This window comes from Bombina bombina, chromosome 4 (genome assembly GCF_027579735.1).
Source record: "Bombina bombina isolate aBomBom1 chromosome 4, aBomBom1.pri, whole genome shotgun sequence".
NCBI lineage: Eukaryota > Metazoa > Chordata > Amphibia > Anura > Bombinatoridae > Bombina > Bombina bombina.
Genome location: NC_069502.1, coordinates 387,207,049 through 387,233,205, shown reverse-complemented (window position 1 = coordinate 387,233,205; position 26,157 = coordinate 387,207,049). Strand labels below are relative to the sequence as shown.

At 37.4% G+C, this 26,157-nt stretch overlaps 1 protein-coding gene across 1 annotated transcript in view; it reads left to right on the top strand.

Moving 5' to 3' along the window:
• The window catches only part of ZMAT3 (zinc finger matrin-type 3), an 84,977-nt gene that overhangs the window by 11,964 nt on the left and 46,856 nt on the right, over positions 1-26,157 (top strand). Inside the window, exon 4 of the mRNA XM_053710158.1 lies at positions 17,781-17,900. Coding sequence (XP_053566133.1) covers positions 17,781-17,900 — 120 coding nt within the window. The remainder of the gene's footprint in view (positions 1-17,780; positions 17,901-26,157) is intronic.

Here is a 26,157-nt window from a genome sequence, read left to right as displayed (position 1 = left end):
GAGGGGAGAGAGAGAGGGGGGAGAGAGAGGGGGGGAGAGAGAGAGAGAGAGAGAGAGGGGGGAGAGAGAGAGGGGGGAGAGAGAGATATAGAGGGGAGAGAGATAGAGGGGAGAGAGAGAGAGAGAGACAGAGAGAGGGGAGAGAGAAAGAGAGAGGCGAGAGAGAGAGGGGGGGGAGAGAGAGAGATAGAGGGGAGATAGAGAGAGGGGAGAGAGAGAGAGGGGAGAGAGAGAGAGAGGGGAGAGAGAGAGAGAAAGGGGGGAGAGAGAGAGAGGGGGGAGAGAGAGAGGGGAGAGAGAGAGAGAGGGGGAGATGGAGAGAGAGAGAGGGGTAGAGAGCGCAAAAGAGAGGGGGGAGAGAGAGAAAGCAAAAGAGAGTGGGAGGGAGAGAACGCCAGGGGTGGGACCACTGTACTGCAAAAAATGGCCCGTGTGAACGGGCTTTAGGACTAGTATTCTATAATCACTCACTTGTATTTATTAGATGTATGTGTTACAAGTTACTCTCTGCCAGTTTGCTGCACTAACGATGTCTGCACACAGTATATTCTATAATCACTCACTTGTATTTATTAGATGTATGTGTTACAAGTTACTCTCTGCCAGTTTACTGCACTAACGATGTCTGCACACAGTATATTCTATAATCACTCACTTGTATTTATTAGATGTATTTGTTACAAGTTACTCTCTGCCAGTTTGCTGCACTAACGATGTCTGCACACAGTATATTCTATAATCACTCACTTGTATTTATTAGATGTATTTGTTACAAGTTACTCTCTGCCAGTTTACTGCACTAACGATGTCTGCACACAGTATATTCTATAATCACTCACTTGTATTTATTAGATGTATTTGTTACAAGTTACTCTCTGCCAGTTTGCTGCACTAACGATGTCTGCACACAGTATATTCTATAATCACTCACTTGTATTTATTAGATGTATTTGTTACAAGTTACTCTCTGCCAGTTTGCTGCACTAACGATTTCTGCACACAGTATATTCTAAAGACAAAAGCCAGTGTATTGTCCATTTTCCAAATTACAGAACTACGAGAAGGATAAAAAAATTAGCTTTTAAATAAAAAAATATTTTGTTTGTGTGCTTGTTGTTATTATACTTTTGCAGATAACAATGATCATATAAATCAGAACTCCTATGGCTTTACCCATACACATAGTGCTGGATGTTATTCGAATAATGGAGATACAACTGATTCTATAACCAGCACTTGTGGTTATAACAAAGAACAAGTATCACTGCTGTGTATTTGTATAGTGCTTGTTGTTATTATACAAATGCAGATACACATCTAGTATTTCAAACATGCTAAATTTATTAGATAACTTATCAAACAATATCCCTGGCAGTCTCTTGAAAAGCCACTAACTTTTTTTACAATAAATATTTTTAAATTATTCATATAATTTAATGATAAATAAAATATTAAAGTTTTGGCAGACACTTCAAGGGATATTCACATTTTGACTATTCATGTGTTTATATATATATATATATATATATATATATATATATATATATATATATATATATATATATATATATATATATACATATACATATATATATACATATACATATATATATAAAATACAATTATAATATATATATATATATATATATATATATCATATAATGCATATAATATCTTGGACATATAGTTGTATTATATATATATATATATATATATATATATATATATATATATATATATAATGCAAAAAAGAAATATATATACTGTGTTAAATAAGTGGTTATACTGTATTTTTTTAGTCTTTGAATACTGACTTACTACAGGGTTATAACACACGTTGTATACAGCATCTAAGAAGTTATTGCAATATTTGAAATATTAACAATTATTTGTAAAGTTATTAATATGTTTTAAATATAAATGTTTACAATATAGATTATTAGTTGAGAGAGACAAAGCGTCTACATCGTTAAAAATGTAAGTTTAGGTTCTTTCTCTTTTTCAGACTTGATTATTAAATTACACAATGTTTTAGGGTTTCAAAAATCGTGTCCATAGTTAAAGTGATGGTAAACTCTCCCCTTTTTAAAATCAGATCTGGAATCTAAGCGCTATTTTAGATGGGGTTTTATTCATCATGTGTAATGAAGATGCGCTATAACTTAGTTATTAATATAGATATGAAATTCAAATACCCCACGTTACACCACCCACTTCAAAAGTCAATTTTCCTGTCAGCTAAATGATTGAATTACTCTCCAATCAATGCTCTAGCTACAACAAAAGTGCCATATGGGGAGAGCGCTGATTGAACAATTCAATCTGTTAGCTCACAGAAAAGTTTACTTTTGAAGTGGGCGGAGGAGCATGCAGTATTTGAATTTCATATCTATATTAATAACTAAGTTATACTGCATCTTCATTACAGCTAATGAATTAAACCTCATCTAAAATAGCGCTTACATTCCAGATCTGATTTTATAAAGGGGAGAGTTTACCATCACTTTAAGTATAAACAACAATAGTATTGGCAAAAACACTAGTGTAAGCAAAAAAAAAAAAATTGAGTTTTTCAATATTACCTATTCTACAATGTGTATTTCAAAACACAAGCTCAATGCAGCAAGTGTATACTTGATATAATATAACAATTCTATACAATCAGTCAGTAATTGAGATTGTGGTTTGATAACAGACATACGAATAAAAGGCAATAAATTATGCTGGTAGATAAGCATTAGAAGGCTTAGTTTATTGCATTATAAGGATTAGCTTGTAATCAAGCCGTACACAGTGTGAATAGGAGTACCTATTCAATCGATCTAATTTTAAAAAGTGCATGCGTTTTGCCAGTAACTTGTTTTGGGTAAGTCTGTCATCTAAGCGGTAATATGCGCATCCGCTAATGGCCATATAGTATTGCGCACGTGCCAGGTGACGAATACAAGCAATAATGAGATGCAAAAAATCGCGCTGTGATTGGCTAATAGTTTTTGCATTGACATCAGCAGAAACGGGTTTGGCTTTGATGACGTTTTTTTAGAAATGTAATACATTATTTTATTAATCTTCTAACCCTCGTTTTCCATTCTAAGTGGGTAAGTTTGGCTAATGAGGGTTTATAGATACGATTTTGATTAAATTTAGACAACAAAAAAGTTAAAGTTTTGGAATCCTTTAATTATTTCCTTTTTTGGGTATAACCATTTTATCCTTTCAAGGCAACTTTTATTTGGATTTTCTGACTTTTTCATGTTGCATTTCTGTATCTTCTTCATGGTGGGCTAATAAACATTTTTGGCACAGGTATATTTCCTATCTATGACCCCAATGTTTTCCATGAACATTGTAGTCACTTTTTCTACCACTGATAGCCCTTTTTGATATGTATATGATATATTTCCTGAAACACAATTATTGTTTTTATCATTTTTTTTTTCAAACAGCTTTATTGAAAAAATCAATTATGCATACAGTTTGATTTAGACAAGTATACCCAGAACATGGTATCAGCTGATGCATACATATTTTTAAGACAACTTCGTATTAATAAAAGGGGGAAAAAAAAAGAACAAAAACATACGATTTTACTAATATATTAAGTTAGACATTTATAAATGTTGAAATAGACTGCAGATGTACCAGTATACCGGCTCTAATCTAGGATGGATACCCTGATAGCTAGAATTTCCTATGTCACTGAAGATCTATACAATAAAATGAGTTACAATAGGTAAGATGTCTGCGATGAGATCAAAACGCCAAAGGGACCTTTAGGGGGTAAGATATTAATAACTCAACTTAGGAATCATGTGGGACGTGTGGGCACTGTGTTTAAATATTCTTCCCATAAAAAGCATATGGAGTGATAGTCATCTTGACGGTGTGTCTGTCCGTAATGGTATTTTTCTAGCGTCAAACTATGTGATACTGTGCTCCTCCATACCGCTACCATGGGGAGATCTGCTTTTTTCCAATTTAAAGGTATTAACTTTTTAGCGGCGTTAATCATTATTGTCAAAAGCGCTAGTCTTAGTTTACATTTTATCTTGGGAAAATGGTTGAAAATAAAAACCCATATATTAAACGGTATAAGAACATTCAATGCATGTTCAATTTCAATTTTAATTGCTTCCCAAAATTTCATGGCTGTCGTACAGATGTGGGACGGAGTCCCATTACATTGGCATCCTCTCCAGCATGTCGCTGAAGCATTAGGGAATAATTGATGCAAACGTACCGGTGTATAGTACCATCTGCACAGTAGTTTGAGGTTAATTTCTAATGTAGAAATTGAAGAGGAAGATTTGCTCAGATGTGCAAATATAGTGTACCATGTTTGTTTTGATATAGTACCCTCAATTTCTCTTTCCCATTTGGTAACATACGATGGCAAAGCTTTATAGTGGGATATTAGGAGCTGTTTATGCGCAATAGAGAGGATACCTCTACTGGGCAATTGATTAATGCATATATTTTCAAAAGGGGTCAATGGGCGGATGAAATGCGCTTTTGATGGATGGGTGGAAAGAAAGTGCGCTAGCTGTGAATATGCTAACCAATTTTGGAACCTACAACCGCTACCAGTCATAAGATCTACCAGTGGCCTAACTTTCCCAGCAGCATAAAACATGGAAGCTGGGAGAGCGTCTTTAATGGTTACAGCGAGTGACTCAGTCGCCTTAAGGTTTAATGGGCATGTTACATTGCCAATTATCGGGGTCAAGGGAGAGTTCATCGTGGAGATTTGGGTGTGTTGTTTTATAAGTTTGTCCCAAAGTTTATAGGTTTCTCATATTGATGTTGTTGTAGTGTCCGGGAGTGATCTCTGACTAGGGGGGAGCCAACAATTTTCAATTAGATTGACATTGTTAGCCAAGTGGGTCTCCAGTTGAACCCACTCTTTATTCATAGCATGTTTGCACCAATCTACCACCCTGACCATAAAGGTGGCTAGCCTATAATGTAGGAGATTAGGTGCTCCCATACCTCCTAGCTCTATGGGCCTATGCATTGTGGCTGTAGCGATGCGCGTGCGCTTATTTGCCCAAATAAAGTTATTCAATATTTTCTGTAATCTATGCAATATTTGGTCAGGGAGGGGGACGGGTAAGGTTTGCATTAAGTATAATACCTTAGGCAGTATGATCATTTTTATTGCGTTAATTCTCCCTAGCCATGACAAGAATTTATTACTCCAACTTCTCAATAGTGAATTTATGTTTAGAATAAGGCTCTCATAATTCAAAGTTAGAACGTCTTGTATATTTGGGGATATGTAAACTCCTAGGTATTTTACTGCTTTTCCTTGCTCTCTAAGCTGGAACCTTTGTTGCAAGTCAAACAAAGTCTCAGGTGCTAAATTGATATGTAACAATTCAAATTTCGTGATGTTTACTTTGAAGTTAGAGAATCGCCCATATGTTTGTAATACGTTTAGTAAAGCAGGTATTGTGGATTCGAGATTAGTGAGGGTGAGAAATACGTAATCCGCCTAAAGCGTGATCTTGTATTCGGTTGGTCCTAGCTTATGTCCTGTAATAGTGGGGTCATTTCTTATGTATGAGGCTAAAATTTCCATAGACAGGATAAAAAGTAGGGGGGATAGGGGGCAGCCCTGTCTGGTTCCATTGTGAATTTGAAATGAGTCTGAAAGGGAGTCATTTAATTTAACTTTGGCCTGGGGTTCATTGTATAATGCAAAGATTTTCATTGTTAGCTCTTGGTCAAATCCGAATCTATATAATGTTTGTTTCAAAAAGGCCCAGTCAAGCCTATCGAATTCTTTCTCCGTGTCCATAGATATGAACGCGGAGGGAACTTGGTATTTATGGGCATACTCCATAAGAGTCAGAATTTTTGCGGTATTATATCTAGCTTCACACGTTGGTGTGAAGCCAGCTTGATTTAAATGAATCAGGAATGGGAGGACTAAGTTAATACGGGTCGCAAGGGTTTTTGCATATAATTTGATATCTACATTAAGTAGAGAAATCGGACGGAAATTTGCCGGTATAGTCGGCTGCTTTCCTGGCTTTGGAATTACCGATACTTGTGCTTCAAGCATCGAGGATGGGAATGGGTTGTCTTCAGCCACTTCGTTAAAAAGCTGAGTCAGGTGTGGGACAAGAAATGAGGAGAAAACTTTATAATATTTGGCTGATAGGCCATCTGGGCCCGGGCTTTTCCCGTTTGGGAGATTAGTTATTGCATATTGAAGTTCTTGTGCAGTTATAGGTCCTTTTAGGGCAGTTAATTGTTCCGAAGTGAGTCTAGGGACTTGACAATTATCTATATATTCATGGAGGTCAGAGAGGTGCTCGTCAGATGCAGGTGATTTTGTGATATTGTAAAGGTCAGTGTAGTAGTCTTGGAAGGTGCGAAGAATCTCTTTAGTGGTACAAAGGGGAGCCTGATACTTTGGGTGATGTATCTCATATATATATGATTTGAATCTTTTCTTTTTTAGTGCGCGGGCTAACAGTTTGTCTGCCCTATTACTCTCATAGTAGAACATGCTGTTTGTTTTTTTGTGCATAGTTTGGTATTCTATATCTAAAAAGTGGTCTAATGCTGTAGGGCTGTATGGTAGTCCTGTGTTAATGTAGCGTCATTTGGGTTTCGCTTTAACGCATGATCTAGCTCTATAAATTTTTCTGTCAGCTCTTTGTATTGTTGGTGATATTGTTTTTGCTGTTGTGCTTTTAATTTTATTAGTTCTCCCCGAATTACGCATTTGTGTGCTTCCCATATTAAATAATTGTCTTCTACTGAGTGAACATTATGAGTGAAGTATTCTGTGAGATGTTTCGACAATATATTTAAAGAATTTGGATCGTTCAGCAGAGTTTCATCCAATTTCCAAATGAATGGGTCTGATCGCGCTTCAGGCCATGAAAATTTTAATATTACTGCCGAGTGGCCAGACCAGGCTGTTGGCGATATCTCACAAAGGTGTACAGATGTGAGACCCTTTTGATTAGTAAATATGTAATCTAGCCTACTGTAGGATTTATTGGGGTTTGAGAAAAAGGTATAATCTCTTTTATCTGTATGTATAAAGCGCCAGATGTCGTACAAATTAAGATTTTTCAAGTTTTTCCATAAAATCACAGAGATCTTTTTCGATATCAAAATTTTAGGGTTGGAGCTGTCTTTCCCTGGCTGTAAAGGAAAATTGAGATCTCCTGCAAAATAGATGGGTCCCACTGCGAGATCCAAATTTTTTTTTAAATATATTTTGAAAAAAGGGGGCCTGCTTAAGGTGTGGGGCGTATATGTTCACTAGCGTTATTGGTCTGCCATGTAAAAGTCCTGTTAGTCCTAGGAATCTGCTGTCTTTATCCTTACTTGCGTGAGTTAATGTGAATGATAGGTCTTTTCTTATTAAAATGCTAACTCCTGCTTTCTTGCTAGGATCTGAACTGTGAAAATGTGTAGTGAACGTTCTCCCGAAATATTTGGGTTCTTTATTATGCTGGAAGTGGGTTTCCTGTAGAAAAAGGATGTCCACTTGTCTTTTTGCTAAATCTGATAATGCTTTGGAGCGTTTGTGTGGTGAATTTAAGCCCTTGGCATTTTGTGTCATTAGTGTCAATAGGCGTGTAGCCTTACCTGTAGGGTGTAGCATCTTTACCTATATGCAGATCTTGGATTTCTGGAATGCAGCTCGGTATCTGGTACAAAGTCTAGGTATTGAAACTGTAATAAAACAGTTGCTCTGTAAAATACATCATAAACAATATGAACAGTGCAAACGAGAAGTGCAAACATATAAACAAAAAAACATTGAGTGAAATTCTCACTTGAACATAGATTCAATACTCTCTTCCTAATGTAGGGCATAATGAGAGTGAGTAATGGGGAATTTAACAATAAATTGCAATTATAAGCCCTATTTAGCTTTTCTGACTAGAAATGATTAGTTCTGGCTGACTAATATCTTGAACTTTCCGATCTTATGATCTGCAAATATACACATTCAACAGTATGGTACTTTATCTTAACATAACCTCCCTGAATATTTTCTAAACCATATATTCTTTAAACTAGGTGGGATTATGACAACCTCATCAAAGTAAGGGAATTAAGGACGTTATTTGTAAAACTTGAGAGTATAACATATTGTTCTGCAACCACCAGTCCTGGTTGACATATCTAGCTAAGAATTATCCATTCTGTGTGTCTAAAGCTTTTGGGCTGCAGAGTTCTACAGTCCATTGGTGCATACAACAAAAATCACAGGGGTTAGTCCTGCAATCTGGTCTCAGTACTTACAACCTGAAGTCATATATTTAAAGTTATATGAGCTTAAGGGGTTACACTAGAGCCATTTAAGCTAAGAGCGCTTTTCCTCAGTGGCGTGTTGGGCACAATTTTACCCTTTTTAGCAGATACAGTTCGCCAAGTAGGCGTTTTCTCAGTTGGTCTCTTGGTGGTGGGTATTGGCATAGTAGTAGAAAAGTCCATCTCAATAGGTTCTATACCTAAAGAGGAGCAAAAGGTAGGAATATCCTCTGGGGATCTGCAAATAAGTCTGGTGTTGTTTCGGAAGACCCATATTTGTGCCGGAAAGCCCCATCTGTAGGGGATCTTTTTGTTCCTTAATGTCGTTGTGAGGGGTGAGAATTCTTTCCTTCTTTGTAGAGTTTCATAGGAAAAGTCCTGATAGAACTGGATTACTGTACCTCTGAATCTGACTGGCTGGTTCTTACGGGACTGATTCAGTAGCATTTCTTTCTCAAGAATTTTTTTAAATCTTATGACAATGTCCCTTGGTAGTGCCGATTCCGGATTTTTGGGACGGAGAGATCGGTGTGCTCTCACCCATTGTATATCTGTGGTATGTGATGATTCCTTGATGTGCTGAAACAAGGCCTGCAGGTACACTGGGAAATCACGGGGAAGTACATCTTCTGGCACTCCTCTGATTCGTAAGTTCTTTCGCCGACTGCGATTCTCCAAATCCTGTAACTTTTCCTGCAGGCCCTGAATGACCTCTTGTTGTGACGTAACCTGTTCAGTTAGTACATTTACTTTTTCTTTTAGCTGATCTTGACCGCTTTTTAGCGAATCCACTTGGAATCCAAGTGTGTGTATATCTTGTGCTATTGTAGCCAGTTCCTCTCTTACACATGTGCGTACTATATTTGCAATATCTTGCTTAGATGGAAGGTTGTCTAGTAACGACGCTGGAAGTTGAGTCTCAAGGATTTGCGAATTTGTGTTATCACCCTGTTGGGAATCTGCGCTAGGAGATTGTCCTCCTATATTGGTGTCAGCACGCCTGGTGTCAGATGTATCTGCAGCTTGCAAGAAGGAGGACATAGTTAATGTTTTGACATTAGTTGCTTTGGCATTTTTATCAGGCTTGATTGTGCGTCTGGACGCCATGACAGCTTTCGTAATGTGTAGGGAACTGCATAAAGCCTATAGCTGATAGTTCCTGTGGAGGGTGTCTCTTTTATTTTCCCTTTCCCTTTTGCTTAAGGGTGCAGCCAAATGTTATTGCAGGTTATTGCTGTAGGAAAACTTGCAATCTATTTTATAGTGCTTAAATTTGCCAGTATACAGTTTGGTTTCTATGCCCAGCGATAGTTGCAAAGATACAAAAAAGAAAAAGGGATTAAAGATGGCTGCTTTTGTAAGTTGAACAGTCAATGTTATGGGGTTCTTCTTATTGAGCTTTATGTCCAACACCTCTAGCTAAGGTGACAATTGCGGTATAGATAAATTTAAATCAAGCTTTCTATAAGATCCGTAGCTTGTATCGCACTAAGCTGCTACGCTCTATTATATCCAGGGTCACACTTTCTAAACAGTTATGGAGCAGTAATGTATTTTCGGCCTTAAATGCAGAAACCAGAGCCTTTATCACTGTGTGTGCTCATTAAATGCTCCTTCTTTGTAGCCATATGTCTGTTATACCAAACGTGTAGGCAGTTAGATTTAAGTGCACGCTTGTTGCGCCTGCCACGTGTGCATTTCTCCCAGGGCTATGTAGTGCATGTGTTATGGCTGCCTTGCGGTCAGCCGGCTTACCCCCTCTTGCGGAGTTTCAGCTTGCCCAGATACTGATGACCGCTCTAGAAGATCCACCGACAGGACTGGTAATCCAAGTGGTATTCCCGTATTTGCGGCGTTGTGTTAGCTTATACTTCGGCTGCTGCTACACAGTATTGCTATGTCGGTCTCGATCAGCCTTCCAGCTAGCTCAGTGCGATGTTTGATAAATCATTTCTACCGTGTCAGAAAGCGTATCCTCACAGTAAGTGGCTCATCATGAGCTATATAAGTTCAGCAGTCTTCTCCCATACTTTGTTACCCGAGTGTTCAGCATATTACCAGAACATATTGTAGTTAAGGGCTAATTGCACGGAGCTCCGGTTTTACACTTCTCTCATGGCAGCTTCCGGCTCCGCCCCCTGTTTTTATCATCTTATTTAATTTTAATGTCTTATTACAATTTAACCTTCCGTTTGGATCTCCTTATACATAAAATATTTTCTGTATTTTTGAGATCAGTTAAGAGATCTTCTCTAAGTAACTTTTGTGAAGTGTTTTCTCCTTCTATCGCTAAATTAATACATAACAGATAGAAAAACACAACAAACAACTTACTTGTACTTTTGAAAACTGAGCACTTATAATTTTTCAGTGTAGCCACTGCCTGTAGGTTGATATGGGAATTACCATCATAGAATTTAAGTTGTATTATTACTTCCTGTCACATGATTTTTGCAGCAAAAGTAGGCTTGCCATAATTTTTAGAGGTGAAACTGGGACCACCTGGCTCTGTGCCAGTGGAGGTGTGGTCAGGGGCGTGGTCAAGGGGGCATGTCTGTTACCGGTCCTTTTAAAGTAGTAGCTTTTATGTGCGTAATGTTTCGTGGATACTCTACCCTCCCTCAGTCAAACAACAAGTGAATCATACAGTTTAAATAGACCATAACACCATCCCCTAGTGAAAAAGGCACCATTACGTTGTCATGGCAAACAATACACAACATGAGCAAACAAATCATCTAAATCTCAGATTCTAAATAATGCCAAACATCAAGCATAATTACCACAGACATCCCAACCTGCAAAAACTAATTTCAGGGAGGTGCCCCCCCCTCCGCGCCCCTCACTATACTACCTCACTATAAAGTTTGGGAGTCAGCACAATATACAGTTTGGGAGTCAGCACAATATAAAGTTTGGGAGTCTGCACAATATAAAGTATGGAAGTCTGCACAATATAAAGTATGGGAGTCTGCACAATATAAAGTATGGAAGTCTGCAAAATATAATGTATGGAAGTCTGCACAATATAAAGTATGGGAGTCTGCACAATATAAAATATGGGAGTCTGCACAATATAAAGTATGAGAGTCTGCACAACTCACCTATATCAGGTCTGCTGCTATGTCTCGCACTGCACTAGAGGTCAGGAAGGGGGAGAAAAGTCTAGAGAGGAACGCAGTAACTATTTACATTAAAGGGACATGACACCCACATTTTTTCTTTCATGATTTAGAAAGAGAATGCAATTTTAAACATCTTTCTAATTTACTTATATTATCTAATTTGTTTTATTCTCTTGATATTCTTTGCTGAAAAGCATATCTAGATATGCTCAGCAGCTGCTGATTGGTTGCTGCACATAGAAGCCTTGTGTGATTGGCTCACCATGTGCATTGCTTTTTCTTCGACTAAGGATATCTAAAAAATGAAGCAAAATAAATAATAGAAGTAAATTGTAATGTTGTTTAAATTTCTATTCTCTATCTGAATCATGAAAAAAAAAGATTTTGGGTTTAGTGGCCCTTTAAGCTATAATGAAACAGTGACACCTAGAGGTAGAAATGAGAAGTGCAGGCACAAATTTGATTTTCTCTGGCACCGCTATTTCCGGTAGATTGTGTTTAATTTGCAGGTGTCAGGGAGCAGCTTTTTCAATGCGGGAGACTCCCGAAACTTCCGGGAGAGTTAGGATGTCTGTTACCAATTTCATAAAATAGTGAAAAGCATATACATCACACAATTTAATATCTGCAGTGTAATATGTGTTTTATGTGTCTAAATAAGGAACAGAACTGGATACTGATAAGGCATTAATACAACATTGAATGAAATAAGTAAAAAAGAAACACATACCTGCTAAAGCTGTTTAAGAGGCTACGCTATACCATAATGTAGGAAGATTACAGCCAAAATGTTATCCTGCATGAAGTTAAGCAAGATCCACGCCAAAAATCCTGCCTGTCTGCACTTCCTGGTCATACCCACAATGAGTCCCCTAAACGTGTATCACCGGTGATGTCACCAGGGGTCAGAGGGGGGTGTTAAATTACTAGAAAAATAAACAAAGTAGTACTACAAAATTAAAAAAAAACTATGCTGCTCTCTCAGCCTGTATTACTAAATGTGAACTTTGAAGGGTACGAACATTAAGCTAAACAAGGCTGTATGTAACACATTATCAGCATCTAACTATGCTGGAGAGCCACAAACTCACAGTCAGGTAATTTTGAATAATGTGTCCAGGTTTCAGGCGGTCTTAAACCCGGACACATGATTCAAAACCCATAGGGGGCAACCCTACTGGGACAGAATGAACAACCGGGTGGGACACTGGGACAGTGCCTCAAAACAGGGACAATCCCAGTCAAACTGGGACTTCTGGTAAGCCTAAGCAAAAGTCATGTAATGAGCATGGACAAGAAATTGACTTCCTGTTGTTAGTGCATGTGTCTGCTAGTGCACATGTCCCCTGTGAAGTCACCTCCGCTAAATAATAGTTGCTATTTTTATTTTTTGTTTGCTCTTTATCACATCTTCTGATAGGCAGTCCAAGGTTATAACTATAACTGTAAATAATAATCCTAATGGTAGCAAGAATTAGAAAATTATTAAAAAAAAATAGACATTAATTTCTTTCAGAAAGAGGTAGTATTTGCACAACATTAGTTCTTCTACCACATTCTGATAGTCAGTTCAGGGTAATGACTAATACTGTAAATAATATTGGTAGCATTGAATCAGAATATTAAAAAAGGGACAATAATATTCTGTAATAGTACATACTATGAACTGTATTTCGGAAGAGGTGGTATTTTTTCATTTTTCACTTTTTGCAGCAAATGACCTCTACTGAGAATAGACTGGAGCAGTGAAAACTAGTGTCTCCTAGCAAATTCTTAGAAAGGGGAAGATCCTCCTTTGCCTTCCTGTAGAGACTTCAGCCCCTGTTTTGGGCTGTGACAGGAAGTGATGGACCCTGCACAAATGAAGATAAAAAAAATAAATAAAAACTAAAATCATTATACATGATAAATAATATCTATTGCAATGATTTCCATTGAAGGACCATTAAACTCTTGTAAAAGTGAAACACAATAAAACTTAATTACAGGTTGAGTATATTAAAAGGAGTTGGTAAACGTAAAACTTGCCAACAAAATCAATTATTACATTTATAATATTTGAACCAGGGTTCTTGAAAAAAAAATAATAAGGCAGTCCAGATTTTAAATTGCTTTACAAGTATACACTAACAAAACCTGCACAGCTAAATGTTGCCATGTTTTACTTTTTGCAACTTATTGTAGCCATCAAAGAGACATCGGATCCATATTGAAAGGGTCTGTACACTGTAAAAATAGTTTTTCCATTAATGTATATCCAATGGGGCATATGTATCAAGCTCTGTATGGAGCTTGATGCCCCGTGTTTCTGCCAAGTCTTCAGACTCGCCAGAAACAGCAGTTATGAACCAGCAGTCACAAAGACCGCTGCTCCATAACCTGTCCGCCTGCTCTGAGCAGGCGGACAGTCATCGCCGGAAATCAACCCAATCGAGTACGATCGGGTTGATTGACACCCCCCTGCTGGCGGCCTATTGGCCGCGTGTCTGCAGGGGGCGGCGTTGCACCAGCAGCTCTTGTGAGCTGCTGGTGCAATGTTGAATACGGCGAGCGTATTGCTCGCCGTATTAAGCGATGTCTGTCGGACCTGATCCGCTCTGTCGGATCAGGTCCGACAGACATTGATAACTCTAGGGGCCAATGACTTGTTAAACCAGCTGCAGAGTATAGAATGTGTCAGAAATTGCATTTTCAGGTTTATTTGTGTATATGAAATTGCTGGTTTTATGCTTTGAAACAGCCTTTTGAAATGGGTTTAGCTTGCAGGTAAAATTAGATATCATCATGTTATCACTCTGTGTACACACACTTGCTTCATTGTCTTATATCTGTTTGGAAACCAAAAGCTCAATTCTTAAAGGGACACTGAACCCAAATATTTTGTTTTGTAATTCAGAAAGAGCATGCAATTTTAGGCAAATTTATAATTTACTCCTATTATAATTTTTTCTTTGTTCTCTTGCTATCTTTATTTGAAAAAGAAGGCATCTATGCTTTTTTTGGGTTCAGTACGCTGGACAGCAATTTTTTATTGGTGGATGAATTTATCCACCAATCAACAAGGACAACCCAGGTTGTTTACCAAAAATGGGCCGGCATCTAAACTTACATTCTTGCATTTTAAATAAAGATAACAAGAGAATGAAGAAAATGTGATAATAGGAGTAAATTAGAAAGTTGCTTAAAATTTCATGCTCAATCTGAATCATGAAAGAAAATTTTTGGGTACAGTGTCCCTTTAAGAGAGAACAATGGAAAATTATCATTTTATTAGTTATCTCTTCAACACCCCACCGGGAGTGTAATTTCTTCTGCTGGTTGTGTTTATATTGCCTGTTAATAGCCTGGACTTTTTAATGTAGATATGAAATTCAAATACCCTATACTCCACCCACTTCTAAAGTCAATTTTTCTATGAGCAAACGATTTGAAATGTTCTCCAATGAGTGCTATAGCTACAACAAAAGGTGCCTTAAGGGGAAAGCGCTGATTGGAGACAAACCATTAGCTCACAAAAACAATGACTTAAAAAGTTGTCGGTGAAGCACGTGGTATTTGAATTTCATATCTGTATTAAAAAGTAAGATATAGCACATATTCATTACAACTGATGAATTAAACTCCATCTAAAATATCACTAACATTCTGGATCTGTTTTTTAAAAGGGGAAAGTTTACCATCATACCATAGTCTGAATCAGCTATTTCAAATGCTGAAATAAGGGTAAACAAGCTACTTGTAAACAATTTAATACCCCCCAACAGGTAAAATGGATCATTGGGAACAAATTAAATGGTCACTTTAATACTTGCATCAACCTTTTTTGCAATGCCAATTAAAACACTTTACATTTTGTAATGATTGCAGTGTCATTGTAATGATTGCAGCAGGATGTGACAGCTGCTTGCTCTGGTTAACACTGTGCACATTGTTCCTTATATGTGCACAGTTCTCACGGACTACGCATGTGCACATTTGTACCAGCACAGATACATATACTCTCCTGCTACTAGATGACATCAGTCACATGAAAAAATTAAAAACTTTATAAATTGATAAAAAAAACAATGCTCCTTTTACAATGTTTGTTAATGTTACTTTTTTGCTTGTTAAGAGTGGTCTTTTAAATAAAACCTGCTGCTTATTGCTTTTTTTTATAACAACAGTGAAACAAACTGTATATATCGCTTTAAACAAGAACTATGTAGAAAACCAGGATCAAACAGAATGGTTATGTTTTTTTATTAATATAAAGTTTATTCTAATATCTGCATGAAAAATATATTAGAAAAAAGCTTAATATGGCATTAATTACATAGCCTTTCAGGGTTCCAAAACCAGGTTCTTTAAAATAATCATCCAGTCTAAGAGCAATAAACAAAAAAACACTGTTACGAGAATTAATTAAAGGGACACAATTGTTATTGTTTAAAAAGATATATATCGCCTTTACTGCCCATTCCCCATCTCTGCCTGTTTTTAAGCTCCTGCGGGCTGCCTTTATCTCAGTCCATTTTATAAGCTTTTCAAAGCCAGACAGAGCTAGTTAATGTGTATTATATAGATAACATTGTGCTCATTGCTGTAGAGTTAGAAATGAGACTGCACTGATTGGCTAAAATGCAAGTTGTAAACAGCCCTTAGATAAGGGGGCAGTCTGCAGAGTATATTAATATAACCGTGTTGGTTATGCAAAAGTGGAGAATAGGTAATAAAGGGACTATCTATCTTTTTTTTTAAAAAAAATCACAATTTTGAAGTATACTGTCCCTTTAAGCTTACAGAAGGAAATATGGACAGATTTATAAGTCTTTCTGGTTATCTGAGGGCAAACTTTATGTTTATGTTTCTATGTTCTTTGAGAAATTCTCTGTTGAAGCTGAATGGAAATTGAACAGTGCAGTATGTGTATTATTATGCTTTTAATTAACAAAAGTAATTAACGATAATTTCTTAGTGTTTTAGTGGTTCGGGCATTTAGAACTTGTCACAGAATTGATAAATATTGGAAATTGCTGCTTTGTTATTTAAAAGGGACATGGAAGTCAAAATTAAACTTTCATAAATCCGATACCACATGCAATTTAAAGAGACTTTTAATTTTACTTCTATTATCTAATTTACTTAATTATCCTTTGTTGAAAAGCATACCTAGGTGGACTAAGGAGCTGCAATTCACTACAGGGAGCTAGTGATTGGTGGCTTTACATTTATATTCTTACAGCCATCGGTCATTGGCTCACCTCTGTCCTAGAAATGCATTGCTGAAGCTGAATTTAACTGTGTCTTTAATCCCTTTCCATGGGATTTCCGTGGGCTAAATTCTAAGTTATGTGCAGACAATAGTTCAACACATTGCAGCATTTTCTTTTTGCACTTTTATGTCCCTTTAAAGATTTGATTCATTAGAGCATGCCATTTTACAATTATTGACCCTACACTACTGTGTGTGTTTAAAGGGACACTGTACCCAAAATCTTTCTTTCATGATTCAGATTGAGCATGAAATTTTAAGCAACTTTCTAATTTACTCCTAGTATCAATTTTTTTTTCATTCTCTTCATATCTTTATTTGAAATGCAAGAATGTAAGTTTAGATGCCGGCCCATTTTTGGTGAACAACCTGGGTTGTCCTTGCTGATTGGTGGATAAATTCATCCGCCAATAAAAAAGTGCTGTCCAGAGTACTGAAACCAAAAAAAAGCTTAGATGCCTTCTTTTTCAAATAATGATAGCAAGAGAACGAAGAAAATTTGATAATAGGAGTAAATTAGAAAGTTGCTTAAAATTGCATGCTCTTTCTGAATTACAAAAGAAAACATTTGGGTTCAGTGTCCCTTTAACTACCGCAAACGGGTTAAACACCACTCGGGACCCACAGGGTACTGCCGGCCCCGATCGGAACAGATGCTGATCCATTCAGCAGTGCTAGTTGCACATCTTAATCGTGTTATTAGAGCTGCTGTTTGGATCAGAGGTGGCTTCTGCTTGAGACCAGTAGTGCTCCACTGGTCCTTAGGTGCACTTCTACTGTGTGTTTAATTCCTTTGCCTACTGTTGACATCTTATGGATATGGACATCTTATGTATAATCGCTTTCCTTGGGTGTTCTCCAAATACTTTTGACATAGTGAGGCATTTTGCTAACCGTTATAAGACCTCACCACAGTCCTGAGATTAGGATCCATAGAATTAGGTACAATTCACTTGATGGAAAAATGTCAATATAGTTCATAATTTGATTTGCTGTTTTTCAGCCTTGTTTGTACGTTATTTTAATTAAGTCTTCACTGAAACTACTAAAGGAAAAATGTGCATTGACCATGCTTTAAAAATGTGTTTTTCATGCTTAATAATAATATTTTTCAGGGCAAAAATCATAGCAAGAAGCTTCGTAATTACTGTGCATCCAGCAGTTGCCCTGCTTCATCGAGGATGAGTCAAACGTTAGAGACAGAATCACTCCAAGCTGTACCTGCTTCGCCAAATGTAAGAGTTCATATCAGCTGGTTAAATCACGAGTTACAAAATCAAACATTACAGACATGTTACACGGATGGAAAACAATATAGTGGAGATTGTAACCAAACAAATATTTTAACAACTTTTTTTTATATCTTTCACTTCATATATTTGTGCTTAAAGGGACATGAAACCCAATTTTTTTTTTTTTACATGATTCAAATAGAGGCTCAACCAGTTCTTCTACGTGGAAAGATTCACAATCATGCAGTATCCACCAATATATGTGGAATGAGTGATATATACTCACAAGATAGAGTTGGGTGTTCGGCTCCTTAGTAAAAAAACAAGTACTTCACTTGTAAGGTAAAAAAAAGTTTTTTTATTGCTCAACGTGTTTCAACGGCAACAGTCAAGAGCTATTAAAATCATTAAAAGTATGCTGACAAAGTGCATATACATTTCCGCTAACACAGGCAGTTTAAATAACATTAATTTTCGCGCTATCCATGACGTCACAAAATAACGTGCCTGGATTTACACCTGTATCTCTATCTCTAATTATTTCTAGTTGGCAACGAACTTTGAGTAAATATATTAACAATAGATGTAAATCAATATTGCCAAGCAGAAATAGTGGAAATAATTTACATCAACAATTGTATTTATACAAAGAAACAATCAAATTTGTCACCACCTTTAATAGTGAAAATAAAACAATTAAAAAAATTATACAAAAGCACTGGCATGTATTAACCCTTTAACGATGCATGTTGTACAGGGTAAGTCGCACACAACCTGGTCTTTAAAGACCAGCGACGTACCATGTACGACATAAGGGTTTAAAGCTTTCAAGGTATTGCTGAGTTGCCTCGATATTGAGGCATCACTGCAATACCTTTTTTCTAAAACCGATGCGCGATAGGCCCGATCGTTGATGAGTGGGAGCAGCTGCAGGGAGGCGGCCCATCGCTACCCGGCATCTGGTTCCTGAATGTGGAATGTGCATGCCGGGTGCCGGGAGCGTGCGGGGGGCCTGCAGGGAGCGCGCGCGCGCATGTGTGCCCGCGATTGCGCAACAACCACTGCCAATGAGTGAATGGGAGGCAGGGAGAGGGAGGGGGGAAATAACACTCAAAAGGATCTGGGAGGGGGAGAGGGAGGAGAGTATTGAGGGGGGGCAGCTACACTACAGAAAAACATTAATTACATAAAAAAAAAATTAAAAAAGCATTTTTGAGAGGCAAATTGGGTACTGGCAGATAGCTGCCAGTACCCAAGATGGCAGCAAATAGGTAGTGGGCAAGGTTTATAGAGCTGTTTGGGGGGGATCAGAGAGGTTGGGGGCTAAGGGGGGTCCATCACAGCTAGACAGATATTTAAAAAAAAAAAAAAAAAGCCTTTTATTTTAGTACTGGCAGACTTTCTGCCAGTACTTAAGATGGCGGGGACAATTGTGGGGTGAGGGAGGGAAGAGAGATGCTTGGGAGGGATCAGGGGGTGGGATGTGTCAGGTGGGAGGCTGATCTCTACACTAAAGCTAAAATTAACCCTGCAAGCTCCCTACAAGCTATCTAATTAACCCCTGCACTGCTGGGCATAATACACGTGTGATGCGCAGCAGCATTTAGCGGCCTTCTAATTACCAAAAAGCAACGCCAAAGCCATATATGTCTGCTATTTCTGAACAAAGGGGATCCCAGAGAAGCATTTACAACCATTTATGCCATAATTGCACAAGTTGTTTGTAAATAATTTCAGTGAGAAACCTAAAATTGTGAAAAATTTTACATTTTATTTTATTTGATCGCATTTGGCGGTGAAATGGTGGCATGAAATATACCAAGATGGGCCTAGATCAATACTTGGGTTTGTCTACTACACTACACTAAAGCTAAAATGAACCCTAGAAGCTCCCTACATGCTCCCTAATTAACCCCTTCACTGCTGGGCATAATACACGTGTGATGCTCAGTGACATTTAGCGGCCTTCTAATTGCCAAAAAGCAACACCAAAGCCATATATGTCTGCTATTTCTGAACAAAGAGGATCCCAGAGAAGCATATACAACCATTTATGCCTTAATTGCACAAGTTGTTTGTAAATAATTTCATTGAGAAACCTAAAGTTTGTGAAAAAAAAGTGTGAAAAACGATTTTTTTTATTTGATCGCATTTGGCGGTGAAATGGTGGAATGAAATATACCAAAATGGGCCTTGATCAATATTTTGGGATGTCTTCTAAAAAAAAATATATACATGTCAAGGGATATTTAGGGATTCCTGAAAGATATCAGTGTCCCAATGTAACTAGCGCTAATTTTGAAAAAAAAGTGGTTTGGAAATAGCAAAGTGCTACTTGTATTTATTGCCCTATAACTTACAAAAAAAGCAAAGAACATGTAAACATTGGGTATTTCTAAACTCAGGACAAAATTTAGAAACTATTTAGCATGGGTGTTTTTTGGTGGTTGTAGATGTGTAACAGATTTTGGGGGTCAAAGTTAGAAAAAGTGTGTTTTTTTCATTTTTTCCTCATATTTTATAAAATTTTATTAGTAAATTATAAGATATGATGAAAGTAATGTTATATTTAGAAAGTCTGTTTAATGGCGAGAAAAACGGTATATAATATGTGTGGGTACAGTAAATGAGTAAGAGGAAAATTACAGCTAAACACAAACACTGCAGAAATGTCAAAATAGCCCTGGTCCTTAAGGGAAAGAAATTGAAAAATGGCCTTGTCCTTAAGGGGTTAAAAGAGTATGGATTTCTTAATCCCATAATTCCCAAGAATCCTTTGATTGTTTTCAGAAAAGGCCAAAATTTCAAACAGAAATTAGCACCATCTATTTTAAGGGAATGGACCGCCAAAACCAATACAGATCAGCAATCTAAATGTTTTTTTTTTTACCTGTGGAAGATTTAAGGGCTGTAGTTATACCAAAAGAGTACTCAAAACCTTTTCATCTACAGTGATGGGAAAATAATTTGAAATCAAGTTTTATAACATGCAAAACGCAAAATGTAATATATTTATTACAATGCAGCTGTAAGAGCCAATATTTAGGACAAACAAGTAGATTTTTTAAGACTAGAATCTTGGAACACTTAAATAAATTTTAAAAAGAACACAATGACCATGAGGTACCCTTGCACTGCAATAGTTGTAAAGAATACAAGAGAGAATTGTTTCTTTGGATGGGAATAGAAAAAGTGTCTACTCATTGGAGGGGAGGAGAAAATCAGTAAAAATCTAGACCAAATAGAACTTTGGTGGATACATACCTTAAAAACATATGTCCAATAGGGTTTAAATAAGGACATTAGAATTGCTGCATTTATATAGCACGCATAAGAGTCTTCTCTGGTTCCCATTAATATATGAACATTGTGAACCTTTTAAGTTTTTTTATATTAATAATTTCTCTTGTTAAGTGTATTCAGTCCACGGATCATCCATTACTTATGGGATATATTCCCTTCCCAACAGGAAGTTGCAAGAGGATCACCCAAAGCAGAGCTGCTATATAGCTCCTCCCCTCACATGTCATATCCAGTCATTCTCTTGCAACTCTCAACCAGTGACGTGCAGTGACGTCAGAGGTTGGTGAGGCAGTGGCTAGGATACACCTTCATTCTTTAGATATCCTTTGTTGAAGAAATAGCAATGCACATGGGTGAGCCAATCACATGAGGTATCTATGTGCAGCCACCAATCAGCAGCTACTGAGCATATTTAGATATGATTTTCAACAAAGGACATCAAAAGAATGAAGAAAATTATATATTAGATGTAAATTGGAAAGTTATTTAAATTTGCATATGGGTTTCATATGGGTTTCATGTCCCTTTAAATGGTGTCTTGGAAAACTCGTCAACTTAGTAAACATCTGATTTTAGTCTAAAAGGATTGTAACAGAAACTCTTGCCAGATAACACAATGCTTGCTCTGATTATGAGATCTAGAAATCCATGCCCATTAAAATATGTTTAAAACATACTTTTTACTTTAATGCTGCAAATTATGCTTATAGATTCTTTCATTACATAAGGGATGAGAGTCAGAGGGGGAGGAAGAGAGACAGAGAGAGAAAGAGACCATGGGGAGAACAACACATAAGGAGAGAGATGGATAGATAGAGAGACACACACACACACAAGGTGGGGGGGGGGGGGGAACTGCATTTTAAAGTAATAAAACAGCAGAGCTACAGAGAGTTCAGAAAATTAGTCTATAATTTAGTGTGAAGTACAGAGGCAAGCTGCTAAGTTAGTGGGTGTAAAGTTTGAGTAAACAAAATACAAAAACGACCCTGCTGTAAAAGAGTAAAAAACACTAAACCACATTCATTAAATTATCATTTTCACTAACAGAATCCCTTACAGTAAAATCTTACTTCAATGTGGCTGAACAGAAACATTGCTCTCTGTGCCTCTCTCTTCCTGCTCTGTAAGGATTCAGGAAGTGACAGTGGCACATTCCACTGCACTTAGAGGGGAAGAACAGAACTCTCTTTTTCACTTTAGCAAAGCTAGCAGGTTCACAGGACAGCAACAAAATATATGAAAGTTGTTTTTTTCCGTTTTTGTTTTGTTTTATATGATTTAACATCCAGCCCCAACCCTATGTTCCACTTACTAATGCCTCTCGCTGGATTTGTTCAGCCCAAATAGGACTGCCTCAAATAAAGCACTTATGGGCCATGCAATGATCTTAACCACTGTCATCCAGTAGATGGCGCAGCATGTTGTGTAATGGTGGGCAGACCTGCTTGTGCCTCTCCATTGCACAATATCTAGCTGTGAAAAAAAATGCTGGGGAAAAAAAATTACAATTATTTTTTTTTAAAGCCAATAAAAAAAAATATATTTTTGCCCATATGAAAGGTGAAGCACTGCCTCACCTGCCTCTAGTGACTGCACATCACTGCTCTCAACATAGTAGGAAGGTGTGAGAGGAGTGTGGAGTTTTTATACTTAATTATTTCTTCAATCAAAAGTTTGTTATTTTAAATGGCACCGGAGTGTGCTGTTTTTCTCTCAGGCAGTATTTAGAAGAAGAATCTGCCTGCGTTTTCTATGATCTTAGCAGAAGTAACTAAGATCCACTGGCTGTTCTCGCACATTCTGAGGAGTGGGGTAACTTCAGAAAGGGAATAGCATGCGGGGTCCCCTGCAGATGAGGTATGTACAGTAAAATATTTTTCTAAGGAATGGAATTGACTAAGAAAATACTGCTGATACCGATGTAATGTAAGTACAGCCTTAAATGCAGTAGTAGCGACTGGTATCAGGCTGATGAATGTATGTGCAGTAAGTAATTTTCTAAGGAATGGAATATGACTAAGAAAATACTGTTAATACTGAAGTAATGTATGAGCCTTAACTGCAGTAGAAGCGATTGGTAGCAGGCTTGTTAATAACACTACATAACTTTTAAAATGTATGTTTAAAACGTTTACTGGCTAAGCTGAGAATCATCTGTTGCAATGGTTCTCGGCATGCAAACAGTCTATGTCAAAAGTTTTTTCTATGTGCAGTCGGTATGAAGTGACTTTGTACCTTATATACCTGATGTCATTATCTAGACTGTTAGAGTATACTTGAATATCTAGTATATCGCGAAATACTTCTGAATGACTATGTTATGGCAAATACTACATAACGACTGTATACTGTTTTGTATTGAACATGTTTATTTGTTTGCCTTCTTTGTTATACCATTTCGCTAATAAAGCTTATTTTGAAAATTAAAAAGTTTACTGGCATGTTATTCGTTTTTGTGAGGTACTTTGGTGATAAATCTTTTGGGGCATGATTTTTTCCACATGGCTGACGTATATTTCTATACAGGCACGGAAGCCTGTTACCAGAAAAATTTACCATAAGATATGGCGTAAATATTTATATTGGTGCGAATCCAAGAGTTACTCATGGAGTAAGGTTAGGATTCCTAGGATATTGTCCTTTCTAGAAGAGGGTTTAGAAAAGGGCTTATCTGCTAGTTCGTTAAAGGGACAGATTTCTGCTCTGTATTCTCTTACACAAACGTGTGGCAGAAGTTCCAGACGTCCAGGCTTTTTGTCAGGCTTTGGCTAGGATTAAGCCTGTGTTTAAGACTGTTGCTCCTCCGTGGAGCTTAAACTTGGTTTTCTTCAAGGGGTTCCGTTTGAACCCCTTCATTCCATTGATATTAAGCTTTTATCTTGGAAAGTTCTGTTTTTGATGGCTATTTCCTCGGCTCGAAGAGTCTCTGAGTTATCTGCCTTACATTGTGATTCTCCTTATCTGATTTTCCATTCAGACAAGGTAGTTCTGCGTACTAAACCTGGGTTTTTACCTAAGGTAGTTTCTAACAGGAATATCAATCAGGAGATTGTTGTTCCATCATTATGTCCTAATCCTTCTTCAAAGAAGGAACGACTTTTGCATAATCTGGACGTAGTCCGTGCCCTGAAGTTCTATTTACAGGCAACTAAAGATTTTCGTCAAACTTCTTCCCTGTTTGTCGTGTACTCTGGACAGAGGAGATGTCAAAAAGCTTCGGCAACCTCTCTCTCCTTTTGGCTTCGTAGCATAATACGTTTAGCCTATGAGACTGCTGGACAGCAGCCCCCTGAAAGAATTACAGCTCATTCCACTAGAGCTGTGGCTTCCACCTGGGCCTTTAAGAATGAGGTCTCTGTTGAACAGATTTGCAAGGCTGCAACTTGGTCTTCGCTTCACACTTTTTCAAAATTTTACAAATTTGACACTTTTGCTTCTTCAGAGGCTGTTTTTGGGAGAAAGGTTCTACAGGCAGTGGTTCCTTCCGTTTAAGTTCCTGCCTTGTCCCACCCATCATCCGTGTACTTTAGCTTTGGTATTGGTATCCCATAAGTAATGGATGATCCGTGGACTGAATACACTTAACAAGAGAAAACATAATTTATGCTTACCTGATAAATTTATTTCTCTTGTAGTGTATTCAGTCCATGGCCCGCCCTGTCTTTTTTAAGGCAGATCTAAATTTTAATTACAACTCCAGTCACCACTGCTCCCTATGGTTTCTCCTTTCTTGTCTTGTTTCGGTCGAATGACTGGATATGACATGTGAGGGGAGGAGCTATATAGCAGCTCTGCTTTGGGTGATCCTCTTGCAACTTCCTGTTGGGAAGGGAATATATCCCATAAGTAATGGATGATCCGTGGACTGAATACACTACAAGAGAAATAAATTTATCAGGTAAGCATAAATTATGTTTTTATAAAAAAGACTCCATTGGACAGCAACAAACATGTGACTTAACCTCAGTATAACGGACCTGTTTGGGAACTAAACACTGTTTCACTACTCGATTGAGAACATAGTCGAAGTAAGATCAACATGCCTCCTTGATTTGATTGGTCAAATGTTTTCAGTGAAATTTTCATTGAAATTTTTTATTGAATGTTCTCTATTGATTGTTTATTTGTATAAATACAATTAATGATGTATTTCAACTATTTCTGCTTGGCAATATTGATTTACGTCTATTGTTAATATTTTTACTCAAAGTTTGTTGCCAACTAGAAATAATTAGAGGTTGAGATACGGGTGTAAATCCAGGCACGTCATTCTGTGATGTCATGGATAGAGCGAAAATTAATGTTATTTAAACCGCCTGTGTTAGCGGAAATGTATATGCACTTTGTTAACATACTTTGAATGATTTTAATCGCTCTTGAGAAAGATGGACTGTTGCCGTTGAAACGCGTTGAGCGATAAAAAACTTTCTCCAACATTGGTGTGTGCGGTCCACGGCGTCATCCTTACTTGTGGGAATATCTCTTCCCCAACAGGAAATGGCAAAGAGTCCCAGCAAAGCTGACCATATAGTCCCTCCTAGGCTCCGCCCACCCCAGTCATTCTCTTTGCCGTTGCACAGGCAACATCTCCACGGAGATGGTTAAGAGTATGTGGTGTTTAAATTTAGTTTTTTTATTCTACTATCAAGAGTTTGTTATTTTAAAATAGTGCTGGTATGTACTATTTACTCTGAAACAGAAAAGGATGAAGATTTCTGTTTGTGAGAGGAAGATGATTTTAGCAGACAGTAACTAAAATCGATTGCTGTTTCCACATAGGACTGTTGAGATGAAGTAACTTCAGTTGGGGGAAACAGTTAGCAGACTTTTCTGCTTAAGGTATGACTAGCCATATTTCTAACAAGACTGTGTAATGCTGGAAGGCTGTCATTTCCCCTCATGGGGACCGGTAAGCCATTTTCTTAGTTTCAAACAGAATAAAGGGCTTAATATG